The 17,895-nt window shown below is 47.3% G+C and overlaps 1 protein-coding gene across 4 annotated transcripts in view; it reads left to right on the forward strand.

Moving 5' to 3' along the window:
* LOC132379059 (AT-rich interactive domain-containing protein 3A-like) overlaps positions 1-17,895 on the forward strand; it is a 244,142-nt gene that overhangs the window by 3,428 nt on the left and 222,819 nt on the right. For all 4 annotated transcript variants that reach the window (XM_059946560.1, XM_059946562.1, XM_059946563.1 and 1 more), the window contains exon 2: positions 9,487-10,101. In XM_059946560.1, the coding sequence (XP_059802543.1) occupies positions 9,487-10,101 (615 nt within the window). The remainder of the gene's footprint in view (positions 1-9,486; positions 10,102-17,895) is intronic.

A 17,895-nucleotide genomic window follows, 5' to 3' on the forward strand; every position in this document is an offset into this window, starting at 1 on the left:
GGAGGGGTGGGAATCTCTTCGGGTTCTGGCGATCTCCGAGGCGCTGAATGTAAAAGTGGTAGACAGAGACTGCGGAGGCAAATGGGGACATCGCGGGTTGCAAGCGACCAGCTACCGAACACCTCTGCAACTGCACATTGCAAGGGGGCAACTCCGTAAAACTTTAAAGAACATATATACATATATATATTTTAAAAAAGTGTTCTTCGATTAAACCAGGGGCAATAGCAAGTCTGAAAGCTGGTAGGTGCTCTTATGTCAAACTGCCTGGCCAAGGTTGTTATCTCAGTAAATATCCACGTCGGGTTATTTTCTTTTAATGTGGTTCTAAGTCTGTTTGTTTTGTCGCAATTATTTCCAAACAAAAGTGTGATCAAAATGTGTTGAGTTGGTGATTCTTCCCCCCGTTGTTTGCAGCCAGTTCCTTGTCTAATCTTCAGAGCAGAGCAGGGAGTACAGCGATGTTGCATATATTGTGAAACGTGTTTAAAAATAACATGTTTCGCTTGCAGGAAAACTTCACGTGAAAATTAACAGGGTTTGACTGAACAGGTTTGCGTTGATGTTGGATCTGAGAGCGAATCGCTAATTGCCGCTGGCAGAAGAGAGTTAGGTTTCACAAAGCTGCGTTCCCACTTCTTTCCGACTATCTTTAACTCGCGCTGTCTTCCCTTCTCGAATTCTTCCCCACACGGATCTTGACTCATATCCTTCCTTTCCCTCTCCAAATCCCCCTCCACTTTCCCTCAATCTTCTTTCACGTTCACCCCTTCACTGCACCCTCCCTCCCTCCCTCCCTCCCTCTCTCGCCCCCACTCACTCCTTCCCTCTCTCGCCCCCACTCACTCCCTCCCTCACCCCTCACTCACTCCCTCCCCCCTCACCCACTCCCTCCCTCAGCCCTCACTCACTCCCTCCCTCACCCCCCACTCACTCCCTCTCTCGCCCCCACTCCCTCCCTCCCTCTCTCGCCCCCACTCCCTCCCTCCCTCTCTCGCCCCCACTCCCTCCCTCCCTCTCTCGCCCCCACTCCCTCCCTCCCTCTCTCGCCCCCACTCCCTCCCTCCCTCTCTCACCCCCACTCCCTCCCTCCCTCTCTCGCCCCCACTCCCTCCCTCCCTCTCTCGCCCCCACTCCCTCCCTCCCTCTCTCGCCCCCACTCCCTCCCTCCCTCTCTCGCCCCCACTCCCTCCCTCCCTCTCTCGCCCCCACTCCCTCCCTCCCTCTCTCGCCCCCACTCCCTCCCTCCCTCTCTCGCCCCCACTCCCTCCCTCCCTCTCTCGCCCCCACTCCCTCCCTCCCTCTCTCGCCCCCACTCCCTCCCTCCCTCTCTCGCCCCCACTCCCTCCCTCCCTCTCTCGCCCCCACTCCCTCCCTCCCTCTCTCGCCCCCACTCCCTCCCTCCCTCTCTCGCCCCCACTCCCTCCCTCCCTCTCTCGCCCCCACTCCCTCCCTCCCTCTCTCGCCCCACTCCCTCCCTCCCTCTCGCCCCCACTCCCTCCCTCTCTCGCCCCCACTCCCTCCCTCTCTCGCCCCCACTCCCTCCCTCTCTCGCCCCCACTCCCTCCCTCTCTCGCCCCCACTCCCTCCCTCTCTCGCCCCCACTCCCTCCCTCTCTCGCCCCCACTCCCTCCCTCTCTCGCCCCCACTCCCTCCCTCCCTCTCTCGCCCCCACTCCCTCCCTCCCTCTCTCGCCCCCACTCCCTCCCTCCCTCTCTCGCCCCCACTCCCTCCCTCCCTCTCTCGCCCCCACTCCCTCCCTCCCTCTCTCGCCCCCCACTCCCTCCCTCTCTCGCCCCCACTCCCTCCCTCCCTCTCTCGCCCCCACTCCCTCCCTCCCTCTCTCGCCCCCACTCCCTCCCTCCCTCTCTCGCCCCCACTCCCTCCCTCCCTCTCTCGCCCCCACTCCCTCCCTCCCTCTCTCGCCCCCACTCCCTCCCTCCCTCTCTCGCCCCCACTCCCTCCCTCCCTCTCTCGCCCCCACTCCCTCCCTCCCTCTCGCCCCCACTCCCTCCCTCCCTCTCTCGCCCCCACTCCCTCCCTCCCTCTCTCGCCCCCACTCCCTCCCTCCCTCTCTCGCCCCCACTCCCTCCCTCCCTCTCTCGCCCCCACTCCCTCCCTCCCTCTCTCGCCCCCACTCCCTCCCTCCCTCTCTCGCCCCCACTCACTGCCTCCCTCTCTCGCCCCACTCCCTCCCTCCCTCTCTCTCGCCCCCACTCCCTCCCTCCCTCTCTCGCCCCCACTCCCTCCCTCCCTCTCTCGCCCCCACTCCCTCCCTCCCTCTCTCGCCCCCACTCACTGCCTCCCTCTCTCGCCCCCACTCCCTCCCTCCCTCTCTCTCGCCCCACTCCCTCCCTCCCTGTCTCGCCCCCCCGCTCCCTCTCACTCCTCCCTCCCTCGCACCCCGCTCCCTCTCACCCCTCCCTCCCTCACTCCCGTTCCTCCCTCTCTCACCCTCCCTTTCCTCCCTCTCACCCACCCCTCATCCCCTACCCTGCTTCCCCAACCCACTCCGTCATCTCTCTCCTAACTTCTCAAACCTCTCCTCTGCCACACCTCACCTAGTTCACTACCCCCACTTCCTTTCTCTCCTCCTCTCTCCCCTTCTCTCCTCCCTACTTGCTCTCCTCACAACCCCCTCACCCTCCTCACCACCCAACTCCCCCTTCCTCCTCCCACCCTCCCTCCCCAAATCCACTCTCTCCTCCCCTCTACCTCACACCCTCTTTGCTCCCCCCTCCCCCCCCATAGCCACATGCCCCCCCTGCAAAAACTTAGACAAACTAGATATTTGGTTATTATGCATCCAGATAACAGTGAAAAGTTTTTTTGGTGTATCCAATCAAGATAGATCTTTCTATTTGAAGGAGTAAATATAAAAGCCTGTAGAATATTGTGTGACAGTAACAGAAAGTGCATGGCAGCTAGACAAATGAAGTGCAAGGTTGCCAACCAGGTTAATTGGGTGAAGTACAGTCCAATTTGTGGTGCTCTTTCAGTCATTTTTTGTGGATACTAGTCATGTTGAGCTGCAAATGGAGGGGGAGGGTACTCATAGAAATCTATTGAAAGGCCCAAAAAAGAGAGCATGTTCCCAGTAGTGGAAGAGTCTAGGATCGTGTGTGCAGCCTCAGAATACAAAGATTCTTTTACAATAGAGATGAGGAGTTCCTTCATCTGGAGGGTGGATAATCTGTGGAGTTCATTGCCACAGACGGCTGTGGAGGCCAAATCAATGTATATAAGCAGAGTTTGATAGGTTCCTGATTAGAAAGGGTGTCAAAGGTAACAGGAAGGAGGCAGGAGAATGAGGCTGAGAGGGAAAATACATCAGCCACGATGGAATGGCCGAACAGACTGGCCTAGTTCTCCTCAGACCTCTGGTCAATCGGAGTGTGAAAGGGTGAGAGATAGAGCAGGAGTTGTTCATTTGGTCCCTCAATCCTGTTCTGCTGTGTAACAGGATCGTGGCAGAACTTTTACCTCTGTGCCACTTCCTGCATTGGGAGCCCTTTGTGTGAACAGTCGTTCTGTTTCTTCTTGAACTGAATTGGGTAACTGGCACGATGGGTAGGTCCGGTGCCTTGCACCCCAATCTCTGGTGCTCTCTCTCCAACACTTGCATGCTTTCCCTGCAACCGCGTAGGCTTGCTCCCACGTCTCAGCGGTATGTGAGTTGGTGTGTTGGTTGCCTATGGTAATTTGTGAGTGGTGGATTCTGATGGGGTCGGATGAGAACGAAGTGTGTTGTGGTACCATAGCGGTGTGCGTAACACCATCACAGTGCCAACAACCTGGGTTCAGTCCCGTTGCTGTCTGCTGAGTTGGCACATCCTCCCCCGTGACTATGTGGGTTTCCCTCTGGGGCTCTGCATTCTCCCACATTCCAAATCTACAGGTTGGCCCGTCAATTGATCATATGGGTTAACTGGGTGGCGGGACTCTTTGGGCCAGAAAGGCCTGTTACTGTGCTGTATCTCTAAATAAAAAAGTTACACTAAATTAAAATACTGGAAAATTAGAAGCAAATAAAAACAAATTCTAAATAACTAAAATGGGACCAAGTCAAATGGCTTAATGGTCAGTGCAGATTCCGTGGGCAGAAGGGCCTGTTTCTGTGCTGAATGATGCTCAAGTACCTCCCTGGTCCCGACGAAGGGTCTCGGCCCGAAACGTCGACAGTACTTCTCCCCATAGATGCTGCCTGGCCTGCTGTGTTCCACCAGCATTTTGTGTGTGTTGTCCCTCCCTGGTCCTGACGAAGGGTCTCGGCCCGAAACATCGACAGTGCTTCTCCCTATAGACGCTGCCTGGCCTGCTGTGTTCCACCAGCATTTTGTGTGTGTTGTCCCTCCCTAGTCCTGACAAGGGGTCTCGGCCCAAAACTTCGACAGTGCTTCTCCCTATAGATGCTGCCTGGCCTGCTGTGTTCCACCAGCATTTTGTGTGTGTTGTCCCTCCCTAGTCCTGACAAGGGGTCTCGGCCCAAAACTTCGACAGTGCTTCTCCCTATAGACGCTGCCTGGCCTGCTGTGTTCCACCAGCATTTTGTGTGTGTTGTCCCTCCCTAGTCCTGACAAGGGGTCTCGGCCCAAAACTTCGACAGTGCTTCTCCCTATAGATGCTGCCTGGCCTGCTGTGTTCCACCAGCATATTGTGTGTGTTGCCCCTCCCTAGTCCTGACAAGGGGTCTCGGCCCGAAATGTCAACAGTGCTTCTCCCCATAGATGCTGCCTGGCCTGCTGTGTTCCACCAGCATTTTGTGTGTGTTGCCCCTCCCTAGTCCTTGGCTTTCTAAAGAGTCACCACACTTTATGCGAAGAAACTTGCTATTTTTTTTGAATTGTTTTGAGACTGACCCCAGCCAAGAGAAACATCTTTACACTACATACTCAATCTCAACAATGATTTACGTGCTTCAGTCACAAACAGAAAACCTGCCGATGCTCGAAATCCAAGCAACACACACAAAATGCTGGAGGAGCTCAGCAGACCAGGCAGCGTCTATGGGAAAGGGTAAACAGCTGACGTTTTGGGCCAAGAATCTCCAGCATTTTGCGTGTGTTGCAGTAATTTCTGTGGCTGAGTTTCCTTGTTCTGTTCCCACGAGACAAACACCACATCCCAGGAATCAATCAGGAGAACCTAACCAGCATTTGACAAACACATCCTGGAGAGATGAGACCAATGCATAATATTCCAGGTGCAGTCTCAGGAGTGTCGTATACATTTCAACGTGATCGGTACTAAAATACTCTTAAAATACTCTTGCCAATTGCATTTTTAATCAGTATAATTGATTTAGCATGATTTTTTTTAGAGAGGAAAATCACTATTGTCAAACCATAAGTTGTGGTGTCATTTACCCCTGCCATTTCCCTTTCCCCTTCACCAGTTATCCATAGAAGTAAACTGCTCCTGTCTCTCAGTCTCTCACTATCCTTCTTTTTCTCCCTCCCCCCCCCCCCCCCGGTTTCTCTCTCTCACTCATCCTCTCTCAGGAGCTGCCCCCCCCTGTTTTTTTTCCCCTCTCCACCTCCACCAGTCTCTCTCAGGCTCCCCATCTTTCCCCTAGTCTCTCTCACTTCACCCTCTCTCTGCCCCAGTCTCTCTCAGGCTCCCCCCTGCTTTCTCTAGCTTCTTTCAGGCTTGTTCTCTCTTCTCTACCCCCCCCCCCCAAAAAATCTCCCACTCAGCCTCTTTCTCCTCCGGTCTCTATCACACACAGAATTCTGCTAATAATTTCTATTTAGTGCAATACAATGCCTTAAACTTCTTCACAGAATTGCAGTGAGCAAGCAGCAGAAGAGAGGACATGCAGTTAATCTGCAATGAAACAAGTTCCCACAGCCCACAGTGACATAATGAGCAAATAATGTGTTTAGAAATGTTGTCTCGGGGATAAATGCAAGGAATTTCCCAGGTGTAGGAACTAGATGCTTGAAGGAGTGGAGGAAATCAAAGGAAGAAACAAAGGTGCGGAAAGATTTGTCAACGGAATGAAACATTTAGTCTTCGTGTCTTTGCATTTTACTTGAAAGCAGGGCTTTAAGGCTTTAGTACAACCTTCTGATAGGTGGGACATACGAGGAGATTTATAAGGTTTGATCTGGGGTGTCCTGTGTAGTCTGAGGTCAGTTACCCCCAATAATGGTGGCACATATTTTGTAGTTTGTTGAAAGCCAATAATGTGATTTCCACTGATAAGGAACTGAAGGCGATCAGTCATTCTACGTGAAGCATGTCGAGGCATTTTGAAGACCTAACCTAAATGCATTTTATTTCAAGTTGAACCCTTTATACCTTCCTGCCTTCTAACACAGCATGCATTATTTTTTAAAATGCACCCTCCTCAATTAAATCATTGATTGTGGTTATACTTTGCACTTACACCCTCCCTTTCTGCTGGAAATGTATGTAACTGTGGAAAATATTAATTTATTAGAAACTTTGCATTTGGTTATATCAATATTGGTTTGGTTTTCATTTCTATTTGTCACATGTACCAAGATACAGTGAAAAGTTCATCTTGCATCCTGTTTATATATCAAATCATTACAATAGAATAAGGTGAAACTATAAAAGTAAAACAGTGCAGTCCATCTTGTACAAGGGTAAGATAACAACCTTGCGTTAGAAACCGTGCAGTGCAGTGCAGTCTATAAAAGTAAAAAGTGCAGTCCATCTTGTACAAGGGTAAGATAACAACCTTGCGTTAGAAACCGTCTTTGAGCCTGGTGGTCTTTTGTACCCTCTGCCCAATGGGAGAGGGGAGAAGAGAGAACGTCTGGGCAGGGCAGGGTCTTTGATTCTCTGGCTGCTTTACCGAGACGGCAAGGAGTGTGGACGGAGTCCGCAGAGGGAAGCCTGGTTTTTGCGACGTGCTGAGCTGTGTCCATAACTCTCTGTTGCTTCTTGCAGTCACGTGAGGAGCTGCCACATACTCATGATATTTTGTCAAGTGACACTGGCACTTGCACTGGCACTGGCAGAGCGTGACACGAGTCAGACACCGGCGCTGCTAGTAGAGCCAGTATCTCGCAGCTCCAGTCACCCAGTTTCGATCCTGACCTTTGTGCTTTCTCTGTGGTGTTCGCACATTCTCCCTGTGGCCATGTGGGTTTCTGCTGTAAATGGAGGTTGGTAGATTAACTGGCTGCAGGTGTGTACGTGACATCACATTTCTTTTCCCCCATTCTGATGATTGAACTGAATCTCCTTGACCTTGTCAGCATGCTTTTGTACATTGAGTTGCTGCACCATGATTGTCTGGTTAGATATTTGCATTAAACGAGCAAGTGTACAGGTGTACTTAATAAAGTGACCACTGAGTGTATTATCCTCAGCTCAAATCCAGTCACTGCGGCTTCAGCAATGCTTCCAGTCCAATCTCCCCACTCCACTATTGAGGGAGTATCACACTGCTGCTGAAGACAAATCTTGCCCAATCAGGGCTGGTGACAGGTCTTGACCTGAAACATCGACTGTTTTAAGTCTCTTGATAGATGCTGCCTGAGTTCCTCCAGCAGACCTACAAGTTGCTCCACTGTGAAAACACAATGTTGATTGGGAAGTTATTTATTGCAACTAAATTCTGTAACAATTATAAATAGTAGCTTTTTCAGTAAAACTAATTTCAGTGTCAGTGCCCTGAAATGGAGTAGACATCAAAATGGTTATGGATTTCTGCAGCTTGGAAGCTGTATTAGTCAGATGCTAGTGAGTTACACTCTTGTTATAATCCAAGGTAATATCTCCCATGTTAGTTCACCATAGGTCGAAGTTATAACCTTATAATTATGATAATTGCTTCATTTTAAGTATTTTTGGTTGCTGAGTGACTGGATTTTGTGCTTGATAACCAAATCTGGGTGGGTTTAAAATTGTGTGACAATTTATCTTCAGTCTTTCCAACAAGAATTTACAGAAAATTAACAGGTGATCAGATTTGAGGTGGTTGTGATGATTAAAGGATTTGATAGGCAGTTGGTGAGAAACCCTGACTGAAAGGTAAGGTGGAAATCTGGGTGGGGTTAAGACAGGGGAACCATTTCTCTAACCCAGAGGCAGGTTATTCAGATTTAAAATCAGTAGAAGCCGGGACACTTTCCCTGGCTCCTGCTGGAAGTGCAAATTGCAAAATGGAATGAAATTGGTAAACACAGGAAATTCTGCAGGTTTTGGACACCCCTTTTGAAGGGTCTCAGCCTGAAACGTCAACTAATTATTCCTCTCCATGAATGCTGCTTAACCTGTTGAGTTTCTTCAGCATTTTGTGTGTGTTGCCTGAGAATGCGATTTGGGTTTGTGGAGTTGAGATGCAGATGTTAGTTTATTTATTTATTCACTGAGAATTCCATTCATGGAATAGGCCCTTCTGGCCCTTTGAGCTGTGATGACAGGCAATCCTTTACTTAATCTGCGCCTAATCACGGGACAATTTACAATGACCAATTAACCAGACTTTGGACTGTAGGAGGAAACTGGAGCACCTGGAAGAAACCCATGTGGACACAGGGAGAACGTACAAACTCCTTACCGGCAGAGGTGGGAATTGAACCTGGGTCGCCTGTATTGTAAAGCATCGTGCTAACCGCTACGCTTTCATGGCTGGGTGGTCTACATCTGTTGCTTAGTTGCTAAATACTGGATTGCAACACTTGGTAGCAATACAACAGCCTCTTCCAATTCATTTAACACCTTTCTGATGTGTAGAAGCAACCCCAAATGCTTCAAACAACAAGATTGCTGAGCTCTGTAAACAGATACTGAGCTGATGGGAGAACATTTGACTGAAGGGAGAGGTTTCATGGAGAATTTTAAATATGAGGAAAGACAGAGAGGTTTGAGGGCGTGTAGAGTGTTTCGAAGTGTAAGGCCTTGGCAAGTGAAGGCATTGCCACCATTGGTAACCAAAAGAATTTTGGGGCCAAATTGAATAAGTGGCCTTCTGAGCTTTGATAACAGCATATGCTGTCACACTTTAGTCGGAAGGTAGCACAGTCCCAACATAGAGTAATACAGTATGGAAACTGGCCCTTTGGCCCAACTTGCCCATGCCAACCAAGATGCCAATCTAAGGTAGCCATATTTGCCTGTGTTTGGCCCATATCTCTTTAAATGTTTACGATTATAAGGTCCCATTGATATCAATTGTAATTAATTTTATTTAATTTAGAGATACAGCATGGTAACAGGGCCTTCCTGCCAATGAGCTCGTGCTGCCCAGTTATACCCATGTGACCAATTAACCTACTAACCCATATGTCTTAGGAATGTGGGAGAAACCTGCAGAGCCCACTCTTATCACAGGGAGAATGTACAAGCTCCCCACAGACTGGCAGACTAAACCCAGGTTGCAGACACTGTAACCCTCCTTATGATATCCAATATGCAACCGTGCTTCTCCCCCGTGCCCCCACTCCCACCCCACTTCTTTCACCCGGTACTGAATTGTGTTTAATTTTTGTCGCCTTGTTTTGACAGCCTGGCTTGTTGACGGGAGAAGGATTAAATCTGGTTCTGGCTGGAAGCTCTCAGCTCCACCATCAGGGAATGAAGCTGGAGGCTGTGATGGAACATTTGCAGAGACAGCAACAGGCTCGTTTAGAGATGGAGGGAAGGGAGAGGAAGGACCGAGGGCTCCGGGAAGCCCACATTTTCTACACTCAGCAGTTTGCTGCTCAGCAAGCTGTGCTGGCCCCTTCCTCCCGGTCGTCCCCGGCAACCCTGGGCAGCAGAACCTTGGCTGCCGGGCCCAGCCTCCCGCGGGTGACCGATAAGAACAGCATGGATTCTGATCCCGAAGACGACGCCTTTGAGGTCGAGGACCCGGGCAGTGAAATGGAGGATGAGGGGATGGCACGAGGAGGCCATGAGGATGAGGATGATGAAGAAGAGGAGGAGGAGGAGGACGAGGAGGAGGAATATCTCAGGAAACAGTCAGCCCCAGCTGTGCCGCCTCAGAGGCTACCCCCTGCCCACCGCCCGTCTGGACAATCCCAGCAACCAGGAAGCACTCAGTCTATTTCGCCAAGTCAAGCACATTCAAAGTCGCCCCCTGGCCACCACGAGTGGGGTTACGAAGAACAGTTCAAACAGGTAATTCACTTCCCTATACTTTGATCATAAAGCCGCCAAAATTAAATGCTCACATGCCTGAATTACGTTATGGTAATCTTTGTTGAATCTCTGCAACGTGAAATGGAAGGAGTTGGGGAAATCTCTATTGGAGTCGGCTCGCTCAGCTGGCATGCATTCACATAACACGTTCCCAATCTGTACTAGGGTGAATGGCGCTGTCTCCAATGTTTAGTCTCATTCCTCAGCCACATTTGGACATCAGATCTGTGATGGTTTGCTGTTCAATTTAACATTGAAAGCATTCTTTTCTGGGATTCAGAAGGCTGTCTGGGGAATGTGTGTAGAAAGCAGAACATATGGTATGCTGTGCAACAGTATTGGCTTTATAATCTCATTTCTGCTGTACCATTTTTATTGTATGAGTGTATTGATGCATCACTTCCACAGCTCTTTGTGCAATTTTTAATATATTTACTCTTTTGGTGATGTGGATGTCACTGACAAGGGCACCATTGGTTGTCATTCGGGAGGTGGTGTGAGGAACCTTCTTGAACCCCAGTGTTCTGGTGTTGGGGAAGCTAGTTATGAAATAACCGAGTATCTCACTTCTCCATTTCAGAGGATAGTTATAGTGCTGCAGTCCCGAGTGGTATAGTGATCAGACTGATAAAAGACCGTAGATGCTATTGAATAAAAACACTTTTTTTGGTCTGTTGGATTGACGACAATGGCATTAAACATGATCTGTGAAATTTGTAAACGGTGAAGTAAAAATAGTATCAAGTGTTCAAGTTGGTCTTTCTGAATGACTCCTCTTCTGTTTTGACTCTCTGAAAACTTTGGGGCAATTGATCTTTTTTTTCATTTGTAAAACCAGGGAAGTCGTTCAGCATTGGAGGTTGAAATTGGTTGGCAGAAACTTGCCTCAGGGAAACAAAATCTTCAATTGATGTATGAGAATGTGGATGTTGCTGTGTGTGTGAGCTATCCTGTTAACCTGCTCCTGTGTTGCCCAGATGGTAGACAACTCCTCTTCATTGGTGGTTTTAGAGAAAGGTTGGTACAGAGGCAGGGCTACAGCACCCTCACTGCTGTACGAGCTTCTAATTAGATTTGGATAACCAAGCTAGCAAAAATGGGAACCTGAAAGATACAAATTTGCACTATATTTGTTGCAGCTTATGGTAATTTTCACGTCCTACACTGTACTGCTATCACAAAACAACAGATTTTACAGCTTGTCGGTGAGAATAAACTTGATTCTGATTCTGCGGATGCTGAAATTGGGAGTAACACACATCAAATGCTGGAGGAACTCAACATGTTAGGCCCCGTCTGTGGAGGGGAATAAACACAGATTAGTTCTATTTGTCACATCAAAACATAGTGATTCCTCATTTTGTGTCAAAGGTGAACAAAGTACCAATATGTGCTGGGGGGGCTGCAAGTCTCCCAGTGCTTTTGGCACCGACAGAATACCCACAGCGTACTAATCCTAGCCCCTGCATCTTTGGAATGTGGGAGGAAACTGAAGCAGTTGGGGGAAAACCCATGCGGTCACAGGAAGAAGGTACAGACTTCTTACAGGCAGCAGCGGGAATTGCGGCACAATCTTGTAGCGGGGGCTAACTGTTACTCTAGTGTGCCACCCCAGAGTCCTAATGAGGGGTGTCAGACTAAAGCGTTGACTGTTAGATACCATAGGTACCCTGCATAGATGCTGCCTGACTTGCTGACTTCCTCCAGCAATCTGATTCATTGGAGTAGGAGCAGGAGCACAGTAGGAGTAGGAGTAGGAGTAGTAGCAGGAGCACAGTAGGGAGAGAATAAGGCACCAGGTCCTTCAACTCTGCTTGGCATTCCATACAATCATAATTGATCTGTCTGAGGCCTCAACTCTTCCTTTGTCTGTTCCGCAGAGCCCTCAATTGCCCAGTCTTTCAGTAGTTTATCTACCTCCTCTTTAATCACTTGCAGTGATCCTACTTCCACCGCAACAGATAAGAACAGCTAAAAAGACAGTGGGACAGGTACATGGGTAAGAAAGGTCGAGAAAGATGTGGGCCAAATATGTACAGCTCTGACCTTGTGACCAACTGGGGGTAGATAAATTCCAGAAGTTCTTTACTCCGTTTGAGAGGAACCGGAAGTGCATCACCCTCTGCAGGATGGGAGGCCATTTATCACATCAGGTTATGCTGGCCCACTGGAAGAGCTCCACAATTGAATTCTCTACTGGAAACTGTTCTGTAGCCCTGCAGATCTTTCGGCTTTTTCCATGAATACATCTGATTTTAATTTTGAGTATTTGTACTGAGCCTGCTCTGCCACTTGCATCCTCCTCCTGATCTGATTTACTTGTTCAGAAAGACAACATTTCATCTTCACTCTTTATTCTTAAAAGGGGGAGGGATGCAAGAAGGAATTAATTTTGAATCTGTCTGCTCTGGTTACCGATGCTATGTACCTCTATTTTGTCAAAGACCCAAGATTGTATCTCTAATATACCTGCAATCCTTCTAGGAGATGCATTCAGCGTATTAGCTTGAAGTTTGACTTTTGTTGTAAGTATTTTTACATTCTCAACAAATTGCCTACAATTATGTAGTGGCTATGCATTTGAAAGGAGACTTTAAATTAAAAGGGTGGTGGTCATAAAAATATTGAGTTCAATGACATCTTTCTTACAGGGGAAAATAAACTTGACGACCTCAGTCTAGCTGAGTTCTTCTTTTGTGCTTCTGTCATAGTATTACAGCGCAGTGGGAGGCCATTCAGCCCATTGTTTATGCTGGCTCCCAGCTGGGCAAACTCATCAATCTTATTTTCCTGACCCATTCCTTCCCACATGCCCATCAACCCCCACCCCCACCCAATTCTCCTGCTGCCCAGGACACTAATCGACCAGCACATCTTTGGAACTGGAGCATAGAAGGAACATGCAAGCTCCACACAGACAGCACCAGAGGGCTGCACCACTGATGTTGCTCTATACCTCCACTTCCCAAGCAGTGGGTGTTGATTCAAAATGGCCATCAGAAGCAATCCAGCAATCAGGGATCTGGTATAAATGCCCACTCCTTCACAACAAGCCCAGTTCTACCCAGGAATAGAATGGGAAACCTAGAATATGGGATCCTTTTGAAGCACGTTGGAAAGTCTTGGGTATGTTGCCGTCACCTGGACTGCACTGCCAAGTGAATGCGGCCTTGTTGAAAAGGTTATCCTGCGGATGGGATCCTAAACTAAAGCCTGATTTGCTCTATTAGTGAGTGTGGTAGGTTGTTTTAAAGGGCAAGTCAGCTGATTTTTATCCCTCAGTCAAAGTCGCTTGTCGCATTGCTCATTGAGAGGTCTGTCGGTGCACGGTGCCAGCCTTCATCTCATGGCAATCCTGTTAACAATTACTTGATTCCACAAAGTGGATAAAGAAACACATCTCATTGCATTCAGTTCTGGTTGCTTCAGTACAGGGTCTTTGTAGAGGGAGCAGGAGAGGTGTACCAGGATGCAGTCTGGTTGCGGGTGCATGTGCTATAAAAGAGGCATTGGATGGTTATTGAGTTGTTTTTTCTGGAGTGGTGGAGGGTGGTGGGAGATCTCACAGAAGTAAGAGGCGTGGACAGTGAAAGGTCTCTAAGGTCAAAATGTTTAATACTAGAGGTGAGAAGAGGTAAGTTCAAAGGAGATGTGCAGGGCTAGTCACAGAGCGTAGTGAGTGTGTGCGAAGCCCTGCCAGGGTGCTAGTAGAGGCAGATGCATTAGGGACATTTATGAGACGCTTGGGTACATGGATGAAAGAAAATTGGAGAGCCATCCACCAAGACGTGGGTTAAAAGATTGGCAGAAGATTATGGGCCGAAGGGCCTGTACTCCACTGTTCTATGCTTTATGTTATATCTCTTCCCTGATCTTTGGCTTCGGTCATTCTCGTGTCCCATTCTGCCTAAGTCCACTGTAGGCATTCCAAACTTCCTCAGTCCCACCAGCTCCTGGATTCCACACTCACTTGTTTCTTGGGATCTTGCCTCTATTCAAACATAAGAAAGTCTGATGCTGGAAATCCAAAGGATGGCTCACAAAATGCTGAAGGAGCTCAGCAGGCCAGGCAGCATCAAGGGAAAAGAGTGACCTGTCGACATTTCGAACCGAGTCTTTGTTTCAACCCTGTTCACTCTTTCCCGTTTTGCTTCTGTTGATATTTCTGTATGAGATGGCGGTAGTGGGACTGAAACCATTGCTGCTGTCTACTTCCATTTCCTTTTTAGTTCACGCTCCATTGCACGCTAGAATTTGTAGTCCAACTTTAATCTTGCATCAAGAATCCTTCAGGCAAGTACAAGTTAGAAACATCTCCTTTCATTTCTTCAGGGCCCTTTGTCAAGTCAAGTCACTTTTATTGTCATTTCAACCATAACTGCTGGTACAGTACATAGTAAAAACGAGACAACGTTTTTTCAGGACCATGGTGTTAGATGATGCTGTACAAAAACTAGACTGAACTACGTTAAAAAAAAACACAGAAAAAAAACTACAATATTGGAAATCAGTGTGTTGCTTGTTTAAAAGAAGAATCCACATTTGGAATAACACACAAAATCCTGGAGACACTCAGCAGGTCGGACAGCATTTATACAAAGGAATAAATAAACAGGTGATATTTTAGGTCAAAACTCTTCCATCAGGACTGGAGAGGAAGAGGGAAGAAGCCAGAATAAGAAGGTGGGAGGAGGGGAAGGAGTACAGCCTAGAAGGTGATGGATGAAGCCAGGTGAGGGGGAAGGTAGGTGGGTTGAAAGCTATATCATCTTTCCTATAGGTAAGGGGACTAAACCTAGCTGTAGTGCTCCAAGTGTGATCTCACCAATACCCTTCACTATAACAAAAACTTCCTGCTCTTAAGCTTCAACCGCTTTGCAGTAATGACCAATATGCCATTTGCCTTTTCAACTACCCATTGGACCATCTGGGATTCCTGCACTAGAAAACCAAGGTCAGTCTAAACTCCATTCAGCTCATTATAGGAAGGATGTAGAAGCTTTAGAGAGGGTGCAGATCAGATTTGCCAAGATGCTAACTGGACTAGACTGCATGCCATATGAGGACAGGTTGAACGGATGATGGGAGGTGACTTGATAGAGGTGTAAAAAGTGATAAGAGGCATAGATCGAGTGGATAGCCAGAGTCCTTTTCCCAGGGTGGAAATGTCTTTTACCAAGGGTTATATTTTTAAGGTGATTGGAGGAAAGTATAGGGGGTTTGTCAGAGGTAAGTTTTTACACAGTGTTATGTGGAGCAGCCTGCCAGGGTGTTGAGAGGAATTTAAGTAAGATGATAGAAAACTAATTTGTCAGGGGAATGGGAGCCAGTGATAATGTTGAGGATGGAGCAGTTGGTATTCAAGTTCACGTAATGTGTAAAATGACAGATGATTGGGCAATGTTACAGTCAGTGGGATGAGGTGAAAGATAATATGAGGGCAAAACCAAAATGGATGATTGGTACAGGACTGAAGGTATTTAAATACGTGCCTATTGCAGTATGAGGCCGATGATCTTGTAGTTCAGGTAGAGATTGGCAGGTATGCATCACTGAGACATGCCTAAAAATCGATCATAGTTGGGACCTTGATATCCAAAGATACATGTTGTATCGAAAGGATAGGCAGGTAGGCAGAGGGGTGATGTGGCTCTCTTAATACAAAATGAAACCAAATACTTTGGAAAATGTGACAGAGGATCAGAAGATGTAGAGTTAAGAAACTGCTGGGGTATAAAGACCCTGGTGGGAGTTATATACAGACCTCTGAACAGTAACAAGGATGTGTGATAGAAATTTCAGTGAGAAATAGAAAAAAATATGTAATAAGGGCAATGTTATGATAGTCATAGGGGGATTTCAATATGCAGGTAGATTTGGAGAATTTGGTTGCTGCTGGATCCCAAGAGAGGTACATAGAATGCCTATTAGTTGGCTTTTTAGAGCAGCTTGTGGTTGAGTGAATTGGGGGAAAGAATTTTGGATTGGGGTGTTGTATAATGAACTGGATTTGATTAGGGAGCTTAAGTTAAAGGAACCCTTGAGAGGCAGTGATCATAATATGATAAAATTCACACTGCAGTTTGAGAGGGAGAAGCTAAAGAGAGATGTTACAGTAGAGTAAAGGGAATTAGGAAGTCCTAAGTTGATTGGGAGAGAACACTAGCTGGGATGTGGACAGAACAGTGATGGCTGGAGTTTCTGGTGGCAATTCAGAAGATGCAGGACAGATACATCCCAAAGATTCTAAAGGGAGGGTGGAGGAACCCTAGGTGACAAGGGAAGTCAAAGACAGCATAAAAGCAAAATGGAGGGCATATATAAAAAATTAGTCAGAAGTTAGGGATTTGGAAACATTTAAAAATCAACATAAGGCAACTAAAAGAACAATGTAGCGAAAAAAGATGAAAGTAAGCTAACCAAAAAAAATCAAAGGAAACACTAGAAGGTTTTCTCAGATATATAAAAAGTAAAAGAAAGGCAAGAGTGCATGTTAGATTGCTGGAAAAAAGATGTTGGAAAGTTAGTAATCAGGGACAAGGAAATGGCAGATGAACTTAAGTATTTTATGTCAGTCTTCACTGTGGAAGTATGCAGTATGCCAGAAATTCAAGAAGGGGAAGGTGCTTCCTTTAAAGCTGAAAAATCTGGAAGAAGATAAGTCACCTGGACCACATGGACTACACTCCAGGGTTCTGAAATAGGTGTCTGAGGAGATTGTGGAGGCATTAGTAATGATCTTTCAAGAATCGCTAGATTTTGGAATAGTTCAGGAGGTTTGCAAAATTCCACTCTTTAAGAGTGGAAAGAAAAGCTAGTTATCCTGACTTCAGTCGTTGGAAAGATGTTGGAGTCCATTATTAAGGATAAGGTTTTGGAGTACTTGGAAGCACGTGATAAAGAAGGTCAAAGTCAAAGTGGTTTCCTTATGAGGAAATTTTGCCTGACAAATCTGTTGGAATACTTTGAGGAAATAACAGGCAGCATAGACAAAGCATAGTCAGTAGATTTTGTTTACTAAGATTTTCAGAAGGCCTTTGACAAGGTGCCGCACATGAGGCTGCTCTACAAGATAAGAGCCCATGGTCTTACAGGAAAGGTGCCAGCATGGATAGAAGATTGGCTGATTGGCAGGATGCCGAGTCTGAGTAAAGGGGGCCTATTCTGATTAGCTGCTGGTGACAGGTGGTGTTCCGCAAGGGATGGTATTAGAACCGTTTCTTTTCACGGTATATGTCAGAGATTTGGATGACAGAGTAGGTTGCTTTGTAGCCAGGTTTGCAGATGATACAAAGATAGGTAGAGGGACAGGTAGTATTGAGGAAGCAGGGAGTCTGCAGAAGGATTTGGACAGATTTGGAGAATGGGCGAAGAATAGGCAGAAGGAATATAGTGTAGAGAAGAGTATGGTCATGCACTATGTTTGAAGGAAGAAAGGCATAGATTATTTTCTAATTGAGGAGGAAATTCAAAAATCAGAGTGCAAAGGTACTTGGGAGTCATTGTACAGGATGCCCTACAGGTTAACTTGCAGATTGAGTTGGTGGTAAGGAAGGCAAATACAATGTTAGCATTCATATTAAGAGGACTAGAATATAAGAGCAAGGATGTGATGCTGGGGCTTCATAAAGCATTGGTCAGATCACACTTGGAGTTTTTTGAACAGTTTTGGGCCCCTTATCTAAGAAAAGATGTGCTGGCATTGGAGAGGCTCCAAAGGAGATTCAGGAGAATGATCCTGTGAATGGAAGGGTTAACAGCTGAGTAGCATTT

Source organism: Hypanus sabinus, chromosome 21 (assembly GCF_030144855.1).
Source record: "Hypanus sabinus isolate sHypSab1 chromosome 21, sHypSab1.hap1, whole genome shotgun sequence".
In the NCBI taxonomy this organism is placed as follows: Eukaryota; Metazoa; Chordata; class Chondrichthyes; order Myliobatiformes; family Dasyatidae; genus Hypanus; species Hypanus sabinus.